General features: G+C 40.5%; 1 protein-coding gene across 1 annotated transcript in view; it reads left to right on the top strand.

The window, feature by feature from the left end:
* The window catches only part of LOC139756229 (uncharacterized), a 256,352-nt gene extending 234,883 nt beyond the window's left edge, over positions 1-21,469 (top strand). Inside the window, exons 19-20 of the mRNA XM_071675386.1 lie at positions 13,967-14,171; positions 19,261-21,469. Coding sequence (XP_071531487.1) covers positions 13,967-14,171; positions 19,261-19,430 — 375 coding nt within the window. The 3' untranslated portion in view covers positions 19,431-21,469. The remainder of the gene's footprint in view (positions 1-13,966; positions 14,172-19,260) is intronic.
* Positions 21,470-21,916: the final 447 nt, after the last annotated feature.

The following is a 21,916-nucleotide window of genomic DNA, read 5'->3' as shown; positions in this document are numbered from 1 at the left end:
ATTTCTTCATTTTGGGGGCCTAATGTCTTATACTTTCTCTAATATCATACTTTTGTATTAGCATTAAGAGCTCCATTATTTTGCTTGTTCTGATCCTCGGGCATTACCATACTCTGCCTGATTGTTCTTAAACTGTGAGTAAAACCTCACTTTCAGCAAGGTTGCATCATAAGATTACAATCTCATCTAAGAATTTCTCACTTCAAAGAAGTCCATCCTTTCCCTGCTACTAATTGTAGTAAAACCTTTGAATTGCATGAGTACCTAGAGAAGGGGTCAGAGAATTTAATGGAAATCATTCCATCCTGGTAGTACTATGATGCTTTAAGATGACATCTTTAAATCTTTTCTAACAAATATCTTCCTAATATCTCAACATGGTCTCTAGTTATTTTCTCTTTGCATATATTTCAAAACTTTTTCACAGTGTACATCATCAAACTGGTTTAGAAACTTCAAGGTTATGATTAGGACATCCTTTACTGTTCTCTCTTTCATGATGAGCAAATTTATGGCCTCTTAACATCTTAATGTTACTTGGCTGTCTTACTAAATTTCTACCATCATTGTTACCTCCCTCTAAAAGTTCTTTGTTTCTTCTTTGTTCTTTATATATATATATATATATATATATATATATATATATATTTATATTTTATTATACTTTGTCGCTGTCTCCCGCGTTTGCGAGGTAGCGCAAGGAAACAGACGAAAGAAATGGCCCAACCCCCCCATACACATGTATATACATACGTCCACACACGCAAATATACATACCTACACAGCTTTCCATGGTTTACCCCAGACGCTACACATGCCTTGATTCAATCCACTGACAGCACGTCAACCCCGGTATACCACATCGCTCCAATTCACTCTATTCCTTGCCCTCCTTTCACCCTCCTGCATGTTCAGGCCCCGATCACACAAAATCTTTTTCACTCCATCTTTCCACCTCCAATTTGGTCTCTCTCTTCTCCTCGTTCCCTCCACCTCCGACACATATATCCTCTTGGTCAATCTTTCCTCACTCATTCTCTCCATGTGCCCAAACCACTTCAAAACATCCTCTTCTGCTCTCTCAACCACGCTCTTTTTATTTCCACACATCTCTCTTACCCTTACGTTACTCACTCGATCAAACCACCACACATTGTCCTCAAACATCTCATTTCCAGCACATCCATCCTCCTGCGCACAACTCTATCCATAGCCCACGCCTCACAACCATACAACATTGTTGGAACCACTATTCCTTCAAACATACCCATTTTTGCTTTCCGAGATAATGTTCTCGACTTCCACACATTCTTCAAGGCCCCCAGAATTTTCGCCCCCTCCCCCACCCTATGATCCACTTCCGCTTCCATGGTTCCATCCGCTGCCAGATCCACTCCCAGATATCTAAAACACTTCACTTCCTCCAGTTTTTCTCCATTCAAACTCACCTCCCAATTGACTTGACCCTCAACCCTACTGTACCTAATAACCTTGTTCTTATTCACATTTACTCTTAACTTTCTTCTTCCACACACTTTACCAAACTCAGTCACCAGCTTCTGCAGTTTCTCACATGAATCAGCCACCAGCGCTGTATCATCAGCGAACAACAACTGACTCACTTCCCAAGCTCTCTCATCCCCAACAGACTTCATACTTGCCCCTCTTTCCAAAACTCTTGCATTTACCTCCCTAACAACCCCATCCATAAACAAATTAAAGAACCATGGAGACATCACACACCCCTGCCGCAAACCTACATTCACTGAGAACCAATCACTTTCCTCTCTTCCTACACGTACACATGCCTTACATCCTCGATAAAAACTTTTCACTGCTTCTAACAACTTTACTCCCACACCATATATTCTTAATACCTTCCACAGAGCATCTCTATCAACTCTATATATTTTTTTTTTTTTTTTTTTTCATACTATTCGCCATTTCCCGCGATAGCGAGGTAGCGTTAAGAACAGAGGACTGGGCCTTTGAGGGAATACCCTCACCTGGCCCCCTTCTCTGTTCCTTCTTTTGGAAAATTAAAAAAGAAAAAAAAAACGAGAGGGGAGGATTTCCAGCCCCCCGCTCCCTTCCCTTTTAGTCGCCTTCTACGACACGCAGGGAATACGTGGGAAGTATTCTTTCTCCCCTATCCCCAGGGATAATATATATATATTTTTTATTATTATTATTATTTTGCTTTGTTCCTGTCTCCCGCGTTAGCGAGGTAGCGCAAGGAAACAGATGAAAGAATGGCCCAACCCACCCACATACACATGTATATACATACATGTCCACCCATGCACAATATACATACCTATACATCTCATTGTACACATATATATACACACACAGACATATACTGTCTGCCTTTATTTGTTCCCATCGCCACCTCGCCACACATGGAATAACAACCCCCTCCCCCCTCATGTGTGCGAGGTAGTGCTAGGAAAAACACCAAAGGCCCCATTCATTCACACTCAGTCTCTAGCTGTCATGTAATAATGCACCGAAACCACAGCTCCCTTTCCACATCCAGGCCCCACACACTTTGCATGGTTTACCCCAGATGCTTCACATGCCCTGGTTCAATCCATTGACAGCACGTCAACCCCGGTATACCACATCGTTCCAATTCACTCTATTCCTTGCACGCCTTTCACCCTCCTGCATGTTCAGGCCCCGATCACTCAGAATCTTTTTCACTCCATCTTTCCACCTCCAATTTGGTCTCCCACTTCTCCTCGTTCCCTCCACCTCTAACACATATATCCTCTTGGTCAATCTTTCCCCACTCATTCTCTCCATGTGACCAAACCATTTCAAAACACCCTCTTCTGCTCTCTCAACCACACTCTTTTTTATTTCCACACATCTCTCTCACCCTTACATTACTTACTCGATCAAACCACCTCACACCACATATTGTCCTCAAACATCCCATTTCCAGCACATCCACCCTCCTGCGCACAACTCTATCCATAGCCCACGTCTCGCAACCATACAACATTGTTGGAACCACTATTCCTTCAAACATACCCATTTTTGCTTTCCGAGATAATGTTCTCGAATTCCAAACATTCTTCATGGCTCCCAGAATTTTCGCCCCCCTCCCCCACCCTATGATTCACTTCCGCTTCCATGGTTCCATCTGCTGCCAGATCCACTCCCAGATATCTAAAACACTGCACTTCCTCCAGCTTTTCTCCATTCAAACTTACCTCCCAATTGACTTGACCCTCAACCCTACTGTACCTAATAACCTTGCTCTTATTCACATTTACTCTTAACTTTCTTCTTTCACACTCTTTACCAAACTCAGTCACCAGCTTCTGCAGTTTCTTACATGAATCAGCCACCAGTGCTGTATCATCAGCAAACACCAACTGACTCACTTCCCAAGCTCTCTCATCCCCAACAGACTTCATACTTGCCCCTCTTTCCAAAACTCTTGCATTCATCTCCCCAACAACCTCATCCATAAACAAATTAAACAACCATGGAGACATCACACACCCTTGCCGCAAACCTACATTCAGTGAGAACCAATCACTTTCGTCTCTTCCTACACGAACACATGCCTTACATCCTCGATAAAAACTTTTCACTGCTTCTAACAACTTGCCTCCCACACCATATATTCTTAATACCTTCCACAGAGCATCTCTATCAACTCTATCATATGCCTTCTCCGGATCCATAAATGCTACATACAAATCCATTTGTTTTTCTAAGTATTTCTCGCATACATTCTTCAAGGCAAACACCTGATCCACCCATCCTCTACCACTTCTGAAACCACACTGCTCTTCCCCAATCTGATGCTCTGTACATGCCTTCACCCTCTCAATCAATACCCTGCCATATAATTTTCCAGGAATACTCAACATGTATATATATATATATATATATATATATATATATATATATATACTCAACATATATATATATATATATATATATATATATATATATATATATATATATATATATACTCAACATATATATATATATATATATATATATATATATATATATATATATATATATATGTATATATATATATATATGAAAAGTTTTTATCGAGGATGTAAGGCATGTGTACGTGTAGGAAGAGAGGAAAGTGATTGGTTCTCAGTGAATGTAGGTTTGCGGCAGGGGTGTGTGATGTCTCCATGGTTGTTTCATTTGTTTATGGATGGGGTTGTTAGGGAGGTGAATGCAAGAGTTTTGGAAAGAGGGGCAAGTATGAAGTCTGTTGTGGATGAGAGAGCTTGGGAAGTGAGTCAGTTGTTGTTCGCTGATGATACAGCGCTGGTGGCTGATTCATGTGAGAAACTGCAGAAGCTGGTGACTGAGTTAGGTAAAGTGTGTGAAAGAAGAAAGTTAAGAGTAAATGTGAATAAGAGCAAGGTTATTAGGTACAGTAGGGTTGAGGGTCAAGTCAATTGGGAGGTAAGTTTGAATGGAGAAAAACTGGAGGAAGTAAAGTGTTTTAGATATCTGGGAGTGGATCTGGCAGCAGATGGAACCATGGAAGCGGAAGTGAATCATAGGGTGGGGGAGGGGGCGAAAATCCTGGGAGCCTTGAAGAATGTGTGGAAGTCGAGAACATTATATCGGAAAGCAAAAATGGGTATGTTTGAAGGAATAGTGGTTCCAATAATGTTGTATGGTTGCGAGGCGTGGGCTATGGATAGAGTTGTGCGCAGGAGGGTGGATGTGCTGGAAATGAGATGTTTGAGGACAATGTGTGGTGTGAGGTGGTTTGATCGAGTAAGTAATGAAAGGGTAAGAGAGATGTGTGAAAATAAAAAGAGCGTGGTTGAGAGAGCAGAAGAGGGTGTTTTGAAATGGTTTGGGCACATGGAGAGAATGAGTGAGGAAGGATTGACCAAGAGAATATATGTGTCGGAGGTGGAGGGAACGAGGAGAAGTGGGAGACCAAATTGGAGGTGGAAAGATGGAGTGAAAAAGATTTTGAGTGATCGGGGCCTGAACATGCAGGAGGGTGAAAGGCGGGCAAGGAATAGAGTGAATTGGATCGATGTGGTACACCGGGGTTGACGTGCTGTCAGTGGATTGAATCAGGGCATGTGAAGCGTCTGGGGTAAACCATGGAAAGTTGTGTGGGGCCTGGATGTGGAAAGGGAGCTGTGGTTTTGGGCATTATTGCGTGACAGCTGGAGACTGAGTGTGAACGAATGGGGCCTTTGTTGTCTTTTCCTAGTGCTACCTCGCACACATGAGGGGGGAGGGGGATGGTATTCCATGTTTGGCGAGGTGGCGATGGGAATGAATAGGGGGCAGGCAGTGTAAATTGTGTGCATGGGTATATATGTATGTGTCTGTGTGTGTATATATATGTGTACATTGAGACGTATAGGTATGTATATTTGCGTGTTTGTGTGTACATTGTGTATGGGGGTGGGTTGTGCCATTTCTTTCGTCTGTTTCCTTGCGCTACCTCGCAAACACGGGAGACAGCGACAAAGCAAAATAATAATAATAATAAAAAAAATATGTATGTATAAAAGAAAGAGAGACGAGGTCAAGAGAAAGGTGCAAGAGGTGAAAAAGAGGGCAAATGAGAGTTGGGGTGAGAGAGTATCATTAAATTTTAGGGAGAATAAAAAGATGTTTTGGAAGGAGGTAAATAAAGTGCGTAAGACAAGGGAGCAAATGGGAATTTCAGTGAAGGGCGCTAATGGGGAGGTGATAACAAGTAGTGGTGATGTGAGAAGGAGATGGAGTGAGTATTTTGAAGGTTTGTTGAATGTGTTTGATGATAGAGTGGCAGATATAGGGTGTTTTGGTCGAGGTGGTGTGCAGAGTGAGAGGGTTAGGGAAAATGATTTGGTAAACAGAGAAGAGGTAGTAAAAGCTTTGCGGAAGATGAAAGCTGGCAAGGCAGCAGGTTTGGATGGTATTGCAGTGGAATCTATTAAAAAAGGGGGTGACTGTATTGTTGACTGGTTGGTAAGGTTATTTAATGTATGTACGACTCATGGTGAGGTGCCTGAGGATTGGCGGAATGCGTGCATAGTGCCATTGTACAAAGGCAAAGGGGATAAGAGTGAGTGCTCAAATTACAGAGGTATAAGTTTGTTGAGTATTCCTGGTAAATTATATGGGAGGGTATTGATTGAGAGGGTGAAGGCATGTACAGAGCATCAGATTGGGGAAGAGCAGTGTGGTTTCAGAAGTGGTAGAGGATGTGTGGATCAGGTGTTTGCTTTGAAGAATGTATGTGAGAAATACTTAGAAAAGCAAATGGATTTGTATGTAGCATTTATGGATCTGGAGAAGGCATATGATAGAGTTGAAAGAGATGCTCTGTGGAAGGTATTAAGAATATATGGTGTGGGAGGCAAGTTGTTAGAAGCAGTGAAAAGTTTTTATCGAGGATGTAAGGCATGTGTACGTGTAGGAAGAGAGGAAAGTGATTGATTCTCAGTGAATGTAGGTTTGAGGCAGGGGTGTGTGATGTCTCCATGGTTGTTTAATTTGTTTATGGATGGGGTTGTTGGGGAGGTGAATGCAAGAGTTTTGGAAAGAGGGGCAAGTATGAAGTCTGTTGGGGATGAGAGAGCTTGGGAAGTGAGTCAGTTGTTGTTCGCTGATGATACAGCGCTGGTGGCTGATTCATATGAGAAACTGCAGAAGCTGGTGACTGAGTTTGGTAAAGTGTGTGAAAGAAGAAAGTTAAGAGTAAATGTGAGTAAGAGCAAGGTTATTAGGTACAGTAGGGTTGAGGGTCAAGTCAATTGGGAGGTAAGTTTGAATGGAGAAAAACTGGAGGAAGTGAAGTGTTTTAGATATCTGGGAGTGGATCTAGCAGCGGATGGAACCATGGAAGCGGAAGTGAATCATAGGGTGGGGGAGGGGGCGAAAATCCTAAGAGCCTCGAAGAATGTGTGGAAGTCGAGAACATTATCTCTGAAAGCAAAAATAGGTATGTTTGAAGGAATAGTGGTTCCAACAATGTTGTATGGTTGCGAGGCATGGGCTATGGATAGAGTTGTGCGCAGGAGGATGGATGTGCTGGAAATGAGATGTTTGAGGACAATGTGTGGTGTGAGGTGGTTTGATCGAGTAAGTAATGTAAGGGTAAGAGAGATGTGTGGAAATAAAAAAAGCGTGGTTGAGAGAGCAGAAGAGGGTGTTTTGAAATGATTTGGGCACATGGAGAGAATGAGTGAGGAAAGATTGACCAAGAGGATATATGTGTCGGAGGTGGAGGGAACAAGGAGAAGTGGGAGACCAAATTGGAGGTGGAAAGATGGAGTGAAAAAGATTTTGAGTGATCGGGGCCTGAACATGCAGGAGGGTGAAAGGCGGGCAAGGAATAGAGTGAATTGGATCGATGTGGTATACTGGGGTTGATGTGCTGTCAGTGGATTGAATCAGGGCATGTGAAGCGTCTGGGGTAAACCATGGAAAGTTGTGTGGGGCCTGGATGTGTAAAGGGAGCTGTGGTTTCGGGCATTATTGCATGACAGCTAGAGACTGAGTGTGAACGAATGGGGCCTTTGTTGTCTTTTCCTAGTGCTACCTCGCACACATGAGGGGGGAGGGGGATGGTATTTCATGTGTGGCGAGGTGGCGATGGGAATGAATAAAGGCAGACAGTGTGGCATGAGAAAGGTGGAAGGCGGGCAGATTAGAAAGGGTAGTGAGCCGTGGGATAAAGAAGTAAAGTTGTTAGTGAAAGAGAAAAGAGGCGTTTAGATGATACTTGTAAGGAAGTAGTGCAAATGACTGGGAGATGTATAAAAAAAAAGTGGCAGGAGGTCAAGAGAAAGGTGCAAGGGTTGAAAAAGAGGGCTAATGAGAGTTGGGTGAGAGAGTATCACTAAATTTTAGGGAGAATAAAAGGATGTTTTGGAAGGAGATAAATAACATGCATAAGACAAGAGAACTAATGGGAACATTGGTGAAGGGATCAAGTGGGGAAGTAACAGCAGGTAATTATGAGATCAGAAGGAGATGGAGTAAGTATTTTGAAGGTTTGTTGAATGTGTTTGATGATATAGGTTGTTTTGGTTGGGGTGGTGTGCAAAGTGAGAGGGGTCAGGGAGAATGGTTTGGTTAAGAGAGAAGAGGTAGGGAAAGCTTTGCGGAAGATGAAAGCCAGCAAGGTGGCGGGCATGGATGGTATTGCAGTAGAATTTATTAAAAAAGGGGGTGACTGTGTTGCTGATTGGTTACTTCAGATTTTCATTGTATGTATGGATGATGGTGAGGTGCCTGAGGATTGTCCTAATGCGTGTATAGTTCTACTGTATAAAGGCAAAGTGGACAGATGTGAGTGATCAAACTACAGAGGTTTTAAGATTGTTGAGTGTTCCTGGTAAGTTGTATGGGGGAGTGGTGATTGAGAGGATGAAAGCATGTACAGAACATCAGACTCAGGAGGATGTATGGATGATGGTGAGGTGCCTGAGGATTGTCCTAATGCGTGTATAGTTCTACTGTATAAAGGCAAAGTGGACAGATGTGAGTGTTCAACTACAGAGGTTTTAAGATTGTTGAGTGTTCCTAAGAAGTTGTATGGGGGAGTGGTGATTGAGAGGATGAAAGCATGTACAGAACATCAGACTCAGGAGGAACAATGTAGCTTCAGGAGTGGTAGAGCATGTGTGGATCTGGTATTTGTTTGCTAGGATATGTGAGAATTACTAAAGGAAACAGAAAGATTTGTATATAGTATTTATGGGTCTGAAGAAAGCATATGATAGAGTTGATAGAGATGCCTTGTTGGAGGAAAGCTACTGGAGGCAGTAAGAAGGATTTATCAGATAGGTTCTTAAGCACTAACAGTCACCCACCTTTTGTAATCTACTTTCATTTTAAACCACTTCCATATTGAACCCACTTCCTTACATTCTTTAGTGCAGTCTCACAGGTCCATCTTCATCATGATTACCACCTCTTTTGTCTTTTGCCCTCAAATTATGATAATGATATTTCTCGTAGTGAAAGTTCTCATTATCACATTGTTTATTCTCAGACTCAGTGGTACAGTTTTTTCTGTATGTGATCTTGAAGTCCAACATCTTATTCATGGTAACTACTAAATAGATATTTCGGGATTTCTTTCACTTCAATCTTTCTTTCACTACTTATTTGTACTGTATGGGGTGGGAGTTTTATGCTCTTGGAACCCCATCTCTTGAACATTGTCTATGATCGTACAACCTTTTAAACTTATGTAGGTTGTCTGCATTAACCATGTCTTCAGTCATTCTGTTCCTTTCATCCACCACACTTGTATTTTAAGAATATTTTTTTATATACCATATAAGCTTCTTACTTAATTTCTTATGCCATTTGGTTGCTCCATTTCTACACCTCTCAAGAACTATTTACTGCCTACATCATCATTCTCTTTTAGAAACCTAACTTTTGTGATCAGGTTACCCTTCACTCTTCTCTCTTCCAAGGTGGATAAATGTAAAGACTCCAGCCTTTCTCTGTAACGTACCTTGCTTAATCCTGGGACTGACTATGTTACCTTCCTGTGGACCTGTATTAGCGTTAGGTGCTTCTTTAGGTGTGTGACCAAACATGAGAAGTGTAATTTGGTTTTGACCTTATGTAGGATGTGAATAGCTGAAAACTAGCTTGAAAACTATTCTGATATTTGCTGGCAGACACTTTGTCTCTCTTAAGTTTTCTCCAAAAATTGGATTCTGGTGACGGGTTAGGGATGACATTAACTCCAAACTCTTTCTCAGGCACAAAATCATGAGGTTTATTTCCTGTTAGATAATAATCTTATTGAGGTCCTATTTCACTCTGTCCCATCCTTGTTACTTTACATTTGTTCAAATTTAATTTCACTAGCCACGTGTCAGATCAACTTTGAAGTCTGTTGGGGATCTCTTGTAACATGTCATAGTTTCATTGTTGATTGAGCTATGAGAATTGTTAAGATTTTTCTTCATTGATATGGCAAACCACAATTAATGAATCATTTTATCATGTACAAATGTATCATTGGTTGTCATACTGTGGCTGCATTACAAATTTTTTTAGTGTAGTCTGTATGCGTAAAATTGCTAAGAATGAGAAATGGTTTCTCCTTTTGATATGGAAAAGAGGCCAATTTATGTGAATGTGTGAATCCAACAATTACCACTATATTTTTTTTTTTTTTTTTTTTTTTTTTTTTTTTTTGTCGCTGTTTCCCGCGTTTGCGAGTTAGCGCAAGGAAACAGACGAAAGAAATGGCCCAACCCACCCCCATACACATGTATATACATACGTCCACACACGCAAATATACATACCTACACAGCTTTCCATGGTTTACCCCAGACGCTTCACATGCCTTGATTCAATCCACTGACAGCACGTCAACCCCGGTATACCACATCGCTCCAATTCACTCTATTCCTTGCCCTCCTTTCACCCTCCTGCATGTTCAGGCCCCGATCACACAAAATCTTTTTCACTCCATCTTTCCACCTCCAATTTGGTCTCCCTCTTCTCCTCGTTCCCTCCACCTCCGACACACATATCCTCTTGGTCAATCTTTCCTCACTCATTCTCTCCATGTGCCCAAACCATTTCAAAACACCCTCTTCTGCTCTCTCAACCACGCTCTTTTTATTTCCACACATCTCTCTTACCCTTACGTTACTTACTCGATCAAACCACCTCACACCACACATTGTCCTCAGACATCTCATTTCCAGCACATCCATCCTCCTGCGCACAACTCTATCCATAGCCCACGCCTCGCAACCATACAACATTGTTGGAACCACTATTCCTTCAAACATACCCATTTTTGCTTTCCGAGATAATGTTCTCGACTTCCACACATTCTTCAAGGCTCCCAGAATTTTCGCCCCCTCCCCCACCCTATGATCCACTTCCGCTTCCATGGTTCCATCCGCTGCCAGATCCACTCCCAGATATCTAAAACACTTCACTTCCTCCAGTTTTTCTCCATTCAAACTCACCTCCCAATTGACTTGACCCTCAACCCTACTGTACCTAATAACCTTGCTCTTATTCACATTTACTCTTAACTTTCTTCTTTCACACACTTTACCAAACTCAGTCACCAGCTTCTGCAGTTTCTCACATGAATCAGCCACCAGCGCTGTATCATCAGCGAACAACAACTGACTCACTTCCCAAGCTCTCTCATCCCCAACAGACTTCATACTTGCCCCTCTTTCCAAAACTCTTGCATTCACCTCCCTAACAACCCCATCCATAAACAAATTAAACAACCATGGAGACATCACACACCCCTGCCACAAACCTACATTCATTGAGAACCAATCACTTTCCTCTCTTCCTACACGTACACATGCCTTACATCCTCGATAAAAACTTTTCACTGCTTCTAACAACTTGCCTCCCACACCATATATTCTTAATACCTTCCACAGAGCATCTCTATCAACTCTATCATATGCCTTCTCCAGATCCATAAATGCTACATACAAATCCATTTGCTTTTCTAAGTATTTCTCACATACATTCTTCAAAGCAAACACCTGATCCACACATCCTCTACCACTTCTGAAACCACACTGCTCTTCCCCAATCTGATGCTCTGTACATGCCTTCTCCCTCTCAATCAATATCCTCCCTTATAATTTACCAGGAATACTCAACAAACTTATACCTCTGTAATTTGAGCACTCATATATATATATATATATATATATATATATATATATATATATATATATATATATATATATATATATATATAAATAATATTTATTTTACTTTGTCGCTGTCTCCCACATTATAGAGGTAGCGCAAGGAAACAGACGAAGAATGGCCCAACCCACCCACATACACATGGATATACATACACGTCCACACACGCAAATATTCATACTTATACATCTCAGCGTATACATATATATACACACACAGACATATACATATATACACATGTACATAATTCATACTGTCTGCCTTTATTCATTCCCATCGCCACCCCACCACACATGAAATAACAACCCCCTCCCCCCACATGTGCATGAGGTAGCGCTAGGAAAAGACAACAAAGGCCACATTCGTTCACACTTAGTCTCTAGCTGTCATGTAATAATGCACCGAAACCACAGCTCCCTTTCCACATCCAGGCCCCACAGAACTTTCCATGTTTACCCCAGACCCTTCACATGCCCTGGTTCAGTCCACTGACAGCACGTCGACCGGTATACCACATTATTCTAATTCACTCTATTCCTTGCACACCTTTCACCCTCCTGCATGTTCAGGCCCCGATCACTCAAAATCTTTTTCATTCCATCTTTACACCTCCAATTTGGTCTCCCACTTCTCGTTCCTTCCACCTCTGACACATATATCCTCTTTGTCAATCTTTCCTCATTCATTCTCTCCATGTGACCAAACCATCTCAGAACACCCTCTTCTGCTCTCTCAACCACACTCTTTTTATTACCACACATCTCTCTTACCCTATTATTACTTACTCGATCAAACCACCTCACATCACATATTTTCCTCAGACATCTCATTTCCAGCACATCCAACCTCCTCTGCACAACTCTATCTATAGCCCACGTCTCGCAACCATATAACATTGTTGGAACCACTATTCCTTCAAACATATCCATTTTTGCTTTCGGAAATAATGTTCTTGACTTCCACACATTCTTCAACGCTTCCAGAACTTTCGCCCCCTCCCCCACCCTATGATTCACTAACCCTTCCATGGTTCCATCCGCTGCCAAAGCCACTCCCAGATATCTAAAACACTTCACTTCCTCCAGTTTTTCTCTGTTCAAACTTACCTCCCAATTGACTTGTCCCTCAACCTTACTTGTACCTAATAACTTTGCTCTTATTCACATTTACTCTCAGCTTTCTTCTTTCACACACTTTACCAAGCTCAGTCACCAGTTTCTGCAGTTTCTCACATGAATCAGCCACCAGCACTGTATCATCTGCGAACAACAACTGATTCACTTCCTAAGCTCTCTCGTCCACAACAGGCTGCATACTTGCCCCTTTCCAAAACTCTTGCATTCACGTCCCTAACAACCCCATCCATAAACAAATTAAACAACCATGGAGACATCACACACCCCTGCCACAAACCAACATTCACTGAGAACCAATCACTTTCCTCTCTTCCTACACGTACACATGCCTTACATCCTCGATATCTCAAGAATATGTAGCTGTGGAATTGATTTGTAGAGTTTGTCCAGACAGAAGGTACTGGTTATGTCACTTCCTATTGTGTTACTTTTCTGTGCCACATTTCCACCCAGCAAAGAACTGGACAATTCTTTTTGACAGAAATAAAACCTTTGCTTGTTCCTCAAATTATCTAGCTTTCACACGGTTCAATGGATTCTGAAACATTTCAGAAAATTTTTTGTATTAAATGTCCCTCATTAAATGTAAGTTATTGTAAATCTGGACTTGACGCAATATATTTTTTTTCCCCCAGAAAGCATTTTGGCATTTTAGAGGAATTTCTTGGTACCTATATTTATTAAGATGATGTATATTAAGGCATAGTTCTTGATACTGGCCCTCATTCTGTCCCTGCTTCAAGCTTAATTTTATCACTTCATGTACTTTTTTAAGTAAGCATCCATCAACAGTTGAATGTTATCCTTAGATGCAACAAATATAAATACAAGTTCTAGCTATTTTTGGAAAGAACATGTTGCCTGATAGAAATTGAGGAATGCTTGTTTTTTTATAGCTTTATCTTTTTTCCCTTGATTTGCTCTGTATATTATGTTACAGTTTAAAACCATATCATAGACAGGATTTGAAGTAGTTCACCATTCTGTAGAAATAGTATTATCATCAGCTTTTCACAATCATAACAGAAAAAAGTTTAAGATGAAATATAACCTGAATGAATTGCACTTCGTGTTACTCAAAAATTTTAAGATAGAATGTAGCCTGAATGACTTGCACTTAATGTTGTTGACTATTTACAGAGCAATGAGGAACCACCATGGGAGGCACCAGTTGTATCTGTCAATGCAGCAGAAACAGACATAGCAAGTTCTATTGATGGAAACACAGAGTTGTCCACTCCAGACACAACCCAGACTAACTCTGCAGTGACAAAGATTAAGCTTAACATGTCCAAACCAGCCATTAATAATAACATTGAGAACAGTAATGAAAAGAAGAAAAATGGTAAGAAATGTTGAGGCAACTTTTGCTTTAGTTCAGGAACCCCGTTGTTAAATTTTGAGATGTTTATTTTTGTTTTATCATATAGTTTCTGTATTGACATTCTTCTCGGTAACATTTTAATTTTTCCCTTTACATTGTGTGGAATTTCCACATAACTGACCACAGAACATTTACAATGTGAAAGGATAACAATTTCAACTCAGAACTAGATTGGGTTAGCAGGTTCTTGCCCCCCATCCTCCTCTTCCTCCTAGATTGGGTCAGCAGGTTCATCCAAACCCCCCCCCCCAAAAAAAAAAAATTAAAGATTTTATTTATTTATCATACTTCGTTGCTGTCTGCCACGTTAGAGAGGTAGCGCAAGGAAACAGACGAAAGAATGGCCCAACTCACCCACATACACATGTATATACATACACCTCCTCACACTTACATATACATACCTATGCATTTCAATGTATACATACACAGATAATATACATATATATACACATATATATATAATTCATACTTGCTGCCTTTATTCATTCCCGTCGCCACCCCGCCACATGTGAAAAGACCAACCAATCAACCAATCCCCACCCACCCACCCACCCACTGCGGGAGGTAGCACTAGGAAAAGACAACAAAGGCCACGTTCGTTCACACTCAGTATCTAGCCGTCATGTATAATGCACCGAAACCACAGCTCCCTTTCCACATCCAGGCCCCACAAAACTTTCCATGGTTTATCCCAGACGCTTCACATGCCCTGGGTCAATCCAATGACAGCACGTCGACCCTGGTATACCACATCATTCCACTTCACTCTATTCCTTGCATGCCTTTCACCCTCTTGCATGTTCAGACCCCGATCGCTCAAAATCTTTTTCACTCCATCTTTCCACCTCCAATTTGGTCTCCCACTTCTCGTTCCCTCCACCTCTGACACGTATATCTTCTTTGTCAATCTTTCCTCACTCATTCTCTCCATGTGACTAAACCATTTCAAAACACCCTCTTCTGCTCTCTCAACCACACACTTTTTATTACCACACATCTCTCTTACCCTTTCATTACTTACTTGATCAAGCCACCTCACACCACATATTGTTCTCAAACATCTCATTTCCAACACATCCACCCTCCTCCGCACAACTCTTATCTATAGCCCATGCCTCACAACCATATAACATTGTTGGAACCACTATTCCTTCAAACATACCCATTTTTACTTTCCAAGATAATGTTCTCGCCTTCCACACATTTTTCAACGCTCCCAGAACTTTCGCCCCCTCCCCCACCCTGTGACTCATTTCTGCTTCCATGGTTCCATCCACTGCCAAAGCCACTCCCATATATCTAAAACACTTCACTTCCTCCAGTTTTTCTCCATTCAAACTTACCTCCCAATTGGCTTGTCCCTCAACCCTACTGTACCTAATAACCTTGCTCTTATTCTCATTTACTCTCATCATTCTTCTTTCACACAGATGAATAGATAAATAGATAAATAAATAAAGATGAAAAATAAACAGAAAAAAATCCTCTTGCTGGAGGGAGTTTTACACTCATGGGGTTCCATCTCTCTTAGATTTATGTAGTGTCATCATTAACTATGTCTTCAGTCATTCTCCATTCATCCTCCACTCTTATGGTATAAAAATATTTCTTTGCGTCCTTCTTAACAGGTTTCTTACTTGATTTCACACTTTAAGCCCTTGGGTTGCTCAGTCTTTACACTTCATGAAGAACTGTTTATTATACATATCATCATTCTCTTACAAAACTTCAGGTTCTGATCGAATCACCCCTAACTTCTCTCTTCCAACGTGGGTGAATTTAATGTCTCCTGCCTTTTCCTTTAACTAAGCTATCTTACTTCTGGTAGCAGCTTTGTCGCCCTCTTTTATTCACTCTTTGTGCTCCTATGGATATGGTGACACCCTGAGAAGCATTTTCTAGTTTTGGCTTGATGTGGGACAACAATAGCTTGCTAAATATTTCCTTATCCGTAAGCTTAAAAGGTATCCTGATATCTGACAGTACTAGACAGTGTCTCTAATTATTCTTTTAATTTGGAACTCTGGCGACAGGTTAGGGATTATGTTAACTCTTAAAGGCCTCACACATATAATTCTGAAGCTAATTTTCTGCTAGATAATAATTTTTTTTTTTTTTTCTTTTACATGCTCATTAATTTATAGTTGCTTGGTTGAATTCCATGAACCATGTTTCAGACCAACTTTGGTGTCTGATTACATCCTCTTGTAAACTGAAGCAGTTCTCCCTGCTTTTCACTTCATGACCTTTGCATCATTTGCAAACATATTCAAGTAGGTTTCCATACTTTCAGGCAAGTCTTTGACATAGATTATGAAGAGTAATGTTCCCAGAACTGAACCCTGTGGCACTCCACTTGTCACCTTGACCCATTTGGAAAAAGATGTTTCTCAAAGATGCATCCTTTGTTCCCTCCCTCGGAGATAATCCTGTATCCAGTGAAGGAGTTACCCCTTTATTCCTGCCTTTGTGATCCAGCCTCTTGTGATATAGTGTCAAATGCTTTCTGGTTGTCCAGTTGCAGACAGTTCTTCCAGCCTTCCCTTTTGTCCAGGACTGAGCTTACTCTCTCTCATAGAACTATAAGATGTTAGTTATACATGAATTTCTTTACCTAAAACCATGCTGTCTCTCACATAGGAAATTCCTCCTCCATACAAAGTCATTCACCTGCTTTCTAATGGCCTTTTCCAGAACCTTGCACACCACACTGTTCATCGAGATCTATTTGTAGTTCAACACCTGTTCCTTGTCTCTTTTTTTTTTTTATATAAGCATGATCTTTGCTCTTTTGTACTCCCTTGGCACTTTGTCTTTCTCCAGTAACATCCTGAACAGCAGTTCAAGTGGTTTATCTGGACACATCTGTAACCCATAAGGTGAAATTTCATGAGTACCATGAGCCTTGTGTGAGTAAGGCTGTAGTATTTTGTTACCAGCTTTAGTAGATATCATTGATTACCAGAACTTCTCCATTCCATTTTATTGGTATTAGGTGTTTTTTCCACTTTGAAAACACTTTTTAACTTGTTATTCAGTATTTTGCATATCCTTACATCATCCTTTACAAATGTTCTCTGCAAATACCATAGCCTCATTAGATGCTCTGTAACCAATGACTGACTCATGAATTTATAAAAAGTTTTGGATTTTTAGCTGCCTTTTTCAATTTATTCTTTTCAAGGTTCTTTGTTCCTCCTTTCTTATCCTGTTAGACTCATTCTGTGCTCTTTTATACCTTGAAAGTCCTGGCTGGCTGGGGTACTATCTATAACTTCTCCATAGCACATCCCAAAACTCATTTGCTTTTTAACTCTCTCTCTTTTAAGGTTTGATACCCATACATCTTACTTTCATTCATGAATTTCACCGAACCTTTCCACAAAACCCTGGCTCCTGAACACTGAACTTTATTTCCCAATCAATATTACCATAGAAATTATTGAGATTTGTGTTGTTTCTGTGATTATATAATATTTTTATGTACTATCTCACCTCTGCTCCTTTACTGTCCACTTTCATCACATACTGAAACTCGACTGTTACGTGATCTTTTCTTCCAGCTAACGTATCATTTATAATGTTCAATATCTATGCCAAAAGAAGGAACAGAGGGGGCCAGGTGAGGATATTCCAAAAAAGGCCCAGTCTTCTGTTCTTAACGCTACCTCGTTAATGCGGGAAATGGCGAAGTTTAAAAAAAAAAAAAAAAAAAAATCTATGCCAGTATTTGTATATGAGATTTGGCAATGATGGTGTAACAATCTCTCTTATCTTGGTATCGTCCATGACATGGTGTCGGAAATATTTCTGTATGCACTTCAAAAGAAAAAGAAATGGTTGTTTGTTGTTTTTTCACATATGCTTCAGCCACAAGAGGGGGACCAGTAACAATGAACTTTTTTACTGGAAAGACTTATGTTAATAAATCATTGTGCAGCTTGGTCGTATAAGCTGTGATCCTAATGTCAGGTCATCTTTGCCCACTGGGTTGGACTAGTGTGTAGCTTGGCTGTGTATGTTGTGATAACATATGCAGGTTGATTGCATATGTTATGATCACCAGGCTAAACCAACCTATTGTGCATCTTGCTGTATGTGCTGTTATTCCTAGGCTGGATTCCTGTGTAGTCTGACCTTGTATTGTGATGCCCAGTCCAGACTATTGTGCAGCTTGTATGTATGTATGTTCTGTGATCCGCAAGCCAGACTACTATGCAGCTGGGGTGTGTGCTGTGATACCCAAACTAGGTTACCCATGGCCATTTAAGCCAAACTGCTTTAGAATTTGGATGTGCAATGATCCTCTGGGAAGACCACTTCTCAGGATGTCACTTCCTGACTTCATATCAGTTTGGAATATTTGACTTTGATTCTAGAATCCAGTTGTCTCTGTATTGTATGAAATTTTTACTGAAGACACTTGATTTTCTTATTTTATCAGCATCTCGTCTTAAGGTTTATTTATATTGTTCCCAGTTAAGACACTCTTGGTTAATGGAAGATAATAGAGGATGTAGAAAAGTTTCCCTTTTTTTTTTCATTGTGCCTATGTGGATAGTATGAGATTTGAGATACTTCTTTTTCTCCTAATAATTACATTGAGCTTTTTTGTAGAGAGAATGGCAGATGAGGGTACATATGCAGTGAAACTGCATAATGAGTTACTAACATGCTACCTGTATCAAATTTGTCAGGGATACATTTGTAATTCTGAAAGTCCTTTTTGATTACTGATAGGCACCATACTGTAGAGATATGTGTCAAAACAGCTAATTTTTGTGATTATGTAATATTGTTTGTTTAGGGTGGTTTGCAGTAGAGAAGAGATTATTTTAGTTTTTTGAATGAAAACTCTTTTGCTTTAACAATAAAAAATGCAAGATCTAAAATAGGCATTACCTCCTCTGTGAGGTGTTCTCCATCCACGTAATTGATTGTAACATTTATTGGAAGCATTATTTTCAATAGGAGAACTAATATTGGAAAAAATAATCAGTTCACAATAGTTTATTTTAAGATTATAAAAAAATTTCTTTCCTTTCAGATAACAGCATACATAATTCCAACAGCATTGATGAAGATATTGAAGAATTTATACCACCACCATTCACAGTAGACTACGATCTTAAACCAGGTTTCAAGGGCATTGAACTAACAGAGCAACCACTGGAAGGTCGAGGTGTTGAAATGTCTGGTCTTTGTATTGTTATGTAAAACTCCCTGCTATTATGTGCTTAATAACAACTCACTTATATTGTACCCATCTAGATGCAACATCAGTATCTTGCAGTTGAGATATACTCTTTGAGATCTCTAAGGTAGAATGATTTATTTGATCATGTGCTTCAAGTGGTACAACCAGTCATGGGTAACTTGCAGAGGTTTATCTTGAAAAAATTATATTATATTCATGAGCAGTTCATACTGGAATGAGATAGTTGACAGGTGTGCTAAGAGATGGGCATTCTAATAGCCTCTTTATGTCTTATGAAATAACAGCTGATAGAGAAAAAATTCAAATTGTATTTGTTCTTTTTTAATATTCTGACATTATTGATATAACATGCAGTTGTCACCCGTTTTTGGACAGATCTTATAGTACTTGAAAATTTGAATGCAAAACCTACAAAAGGATCAGGTTTCCATCCTTTCATCACATCAGTCCGATTACTTTTTCACAAGATCTCTCGACTCATTTTCATACCTCATAAAACCTAAGTGTGACAGTAGAAAAGACGTGATTCAAGATTGTCTTTTCCAATAAATAATTCACCTTAGCAGTTTTAAATAAATTTAGTTCATATATTAATGCCTAATATTGTATTGTAATATTGTATTTAACTTTCTAAAAGGGGAAACAGAAGAAGGAGTCACGCGGGAAGTGCTCATCCTCCTCAAAGGCTCCGACTGGGGTATCTAAGTGTGTGATGTAACCAAGATGAGAAAATAGGAGAGATAGGTAGTATATTTGAGGAAAGGAACCTGGATGTTTTGGCTCATAGTGAAACGAAGCTCAAGGGTAAAGGGGAAGAGTGGTTTGGGAATATCTTGGGAGTAAAGTCAAGGGTTAGTGAGAGGACAAGAGTAAGGGAAGGAGTAGCACCACTCCTGACACAGGAGTGGTGGGAGTGTGATAGAGTGTAAGAAAGTAAACTCTAGATTGATATGGGTAAAACTGAAAGTGGATGGAGAGAGATGGGTGATTAATGGTGCATATGCACCTGGGCATGCGAAGAAAGATCATGAGAGGCAAGTGTATTGGGAGCAGCTGAGTGAGTGTGTTAGTACGTTTTGATACACGAGACTGGGTTATAGTGATGGGTGATTTGAATGTAAAGGTGAGCAATGTGGCAGTTGAGGGAATAATTGGTGTACATGGGGTGTTCAGTGTTGTAAATGGAAATGGTGATGAGCTTGTAGATTTATGTGCTGAAAAAAGACTGGTGATTGGGAATACCTGGTTTAAAAAGAGAGATATACATAAGTATATGTATGAGTGTAGGAGAGATGGCCAGAGAGCGTTATTGGATTACATGTTAATTGATAGGTGCGCGAAAGAGAGACTTGTGGATGTTAATGTGCTGAGAGTTGCAACTGGAGGGATGCCTGATCATTATCTTGTGGAGGCGAAGGTGAAGATTTGTAGAGGCTTTCAGAAAAGAAGAGAGAATGTTGGGGTGAAGAGAGTGGTGAGATTGAGTGAGCTTGGGAAGGAGACTTGTGTGAGGAAGTAACGGGAGTAACAGGTACAGTAGGGTTGAGGACAAGTCAATTGGGAGGTAAGTTTGAATGGAAAAAAACTGGAGGAAGTGAAGTGTTTTAGATATCTGGGAGTGGATTTGGCAGTGGATGGAACCATGGAAGCAGAAGTGAATCATAGGGTGGGGGAAGGGGCGAAAGTTCTGGGAGCGTTGAAAAATGTATGGGAGTCGAGAACGTTATCTTGGAAAGCAAAAATGGGTATGTTTGAAGGAATAGTGGTTCCAACAATGTTGTATGGTTGTGAGGTGTGGGCTATAGATAGATTTGTGCAGAGGAGGGTGAATTTGCTGGAAATGAGATGTTTGAGGACAATATGTGGGTGGTGTGAGGTGGTTTGATCGAGTAAGTAATGAAAGGGTAAGAGAGATGTGTGGTAATAAATAGAGTGTGGTTGAGAGAGCAGAAGAGGGTGTATTGAAATGGTTTGGTCACATGTGAGAGAATGAGTAAGGAAAGATTGACAAAGAGGATATATGTGTCAGAGGTGGAGGGAATGAGGAGAAGTGGGAGACCAAATTGGAGGTGGAAAGATAGAGTGAAAAAGATTCCGATTGATCGGGGCCTGAACATGCTGGAGAGTGAAAGGAGTGCAAGGAATAGAGTGAATTGGAACAATGTAGTATACCAGGGTCAACGTACTGTCAGTGGATTGGACCAGGGCATGTGAAGCATCTGGGGTAAACCATGGAAAGTCTTGTGGGGCCTGGATGTGGAAAGGGAGCTGTGGTTTCAGTGGATTATACACGACAGCTAGAGATTACCTTGTGCACATTTAGGGGGAGGGGGTTGTCATTTCATGTGTGGCGGGGTGGCGACGGGAATGAATAAGGGCAGACAGTATGAATTATGTACATGTGTATATATGTATATGTCTGTGTGTGTATATATATGTATACATTGAGATATATAGGTATGTATATGTGCGTGTGTGGACGTGT

The sequence above is a fragment of the Panulirus ornatus genome, chromosome 21 (assembly GCF_036320965.1).
Source record: "Panulirus ornatus isolate Po-2019 chromosome 21, ASM3632096v1, whole genome shotgun sequence".
NCBI lineage: Eukaryota > Metazoa > Arthropoda > Malacostraca > Decapoda > Palinuridae > Panulirus > Panulirus ornatus.
This window is presented reverse-complemented; position numbering and strand designations above follow the sequence as displayed.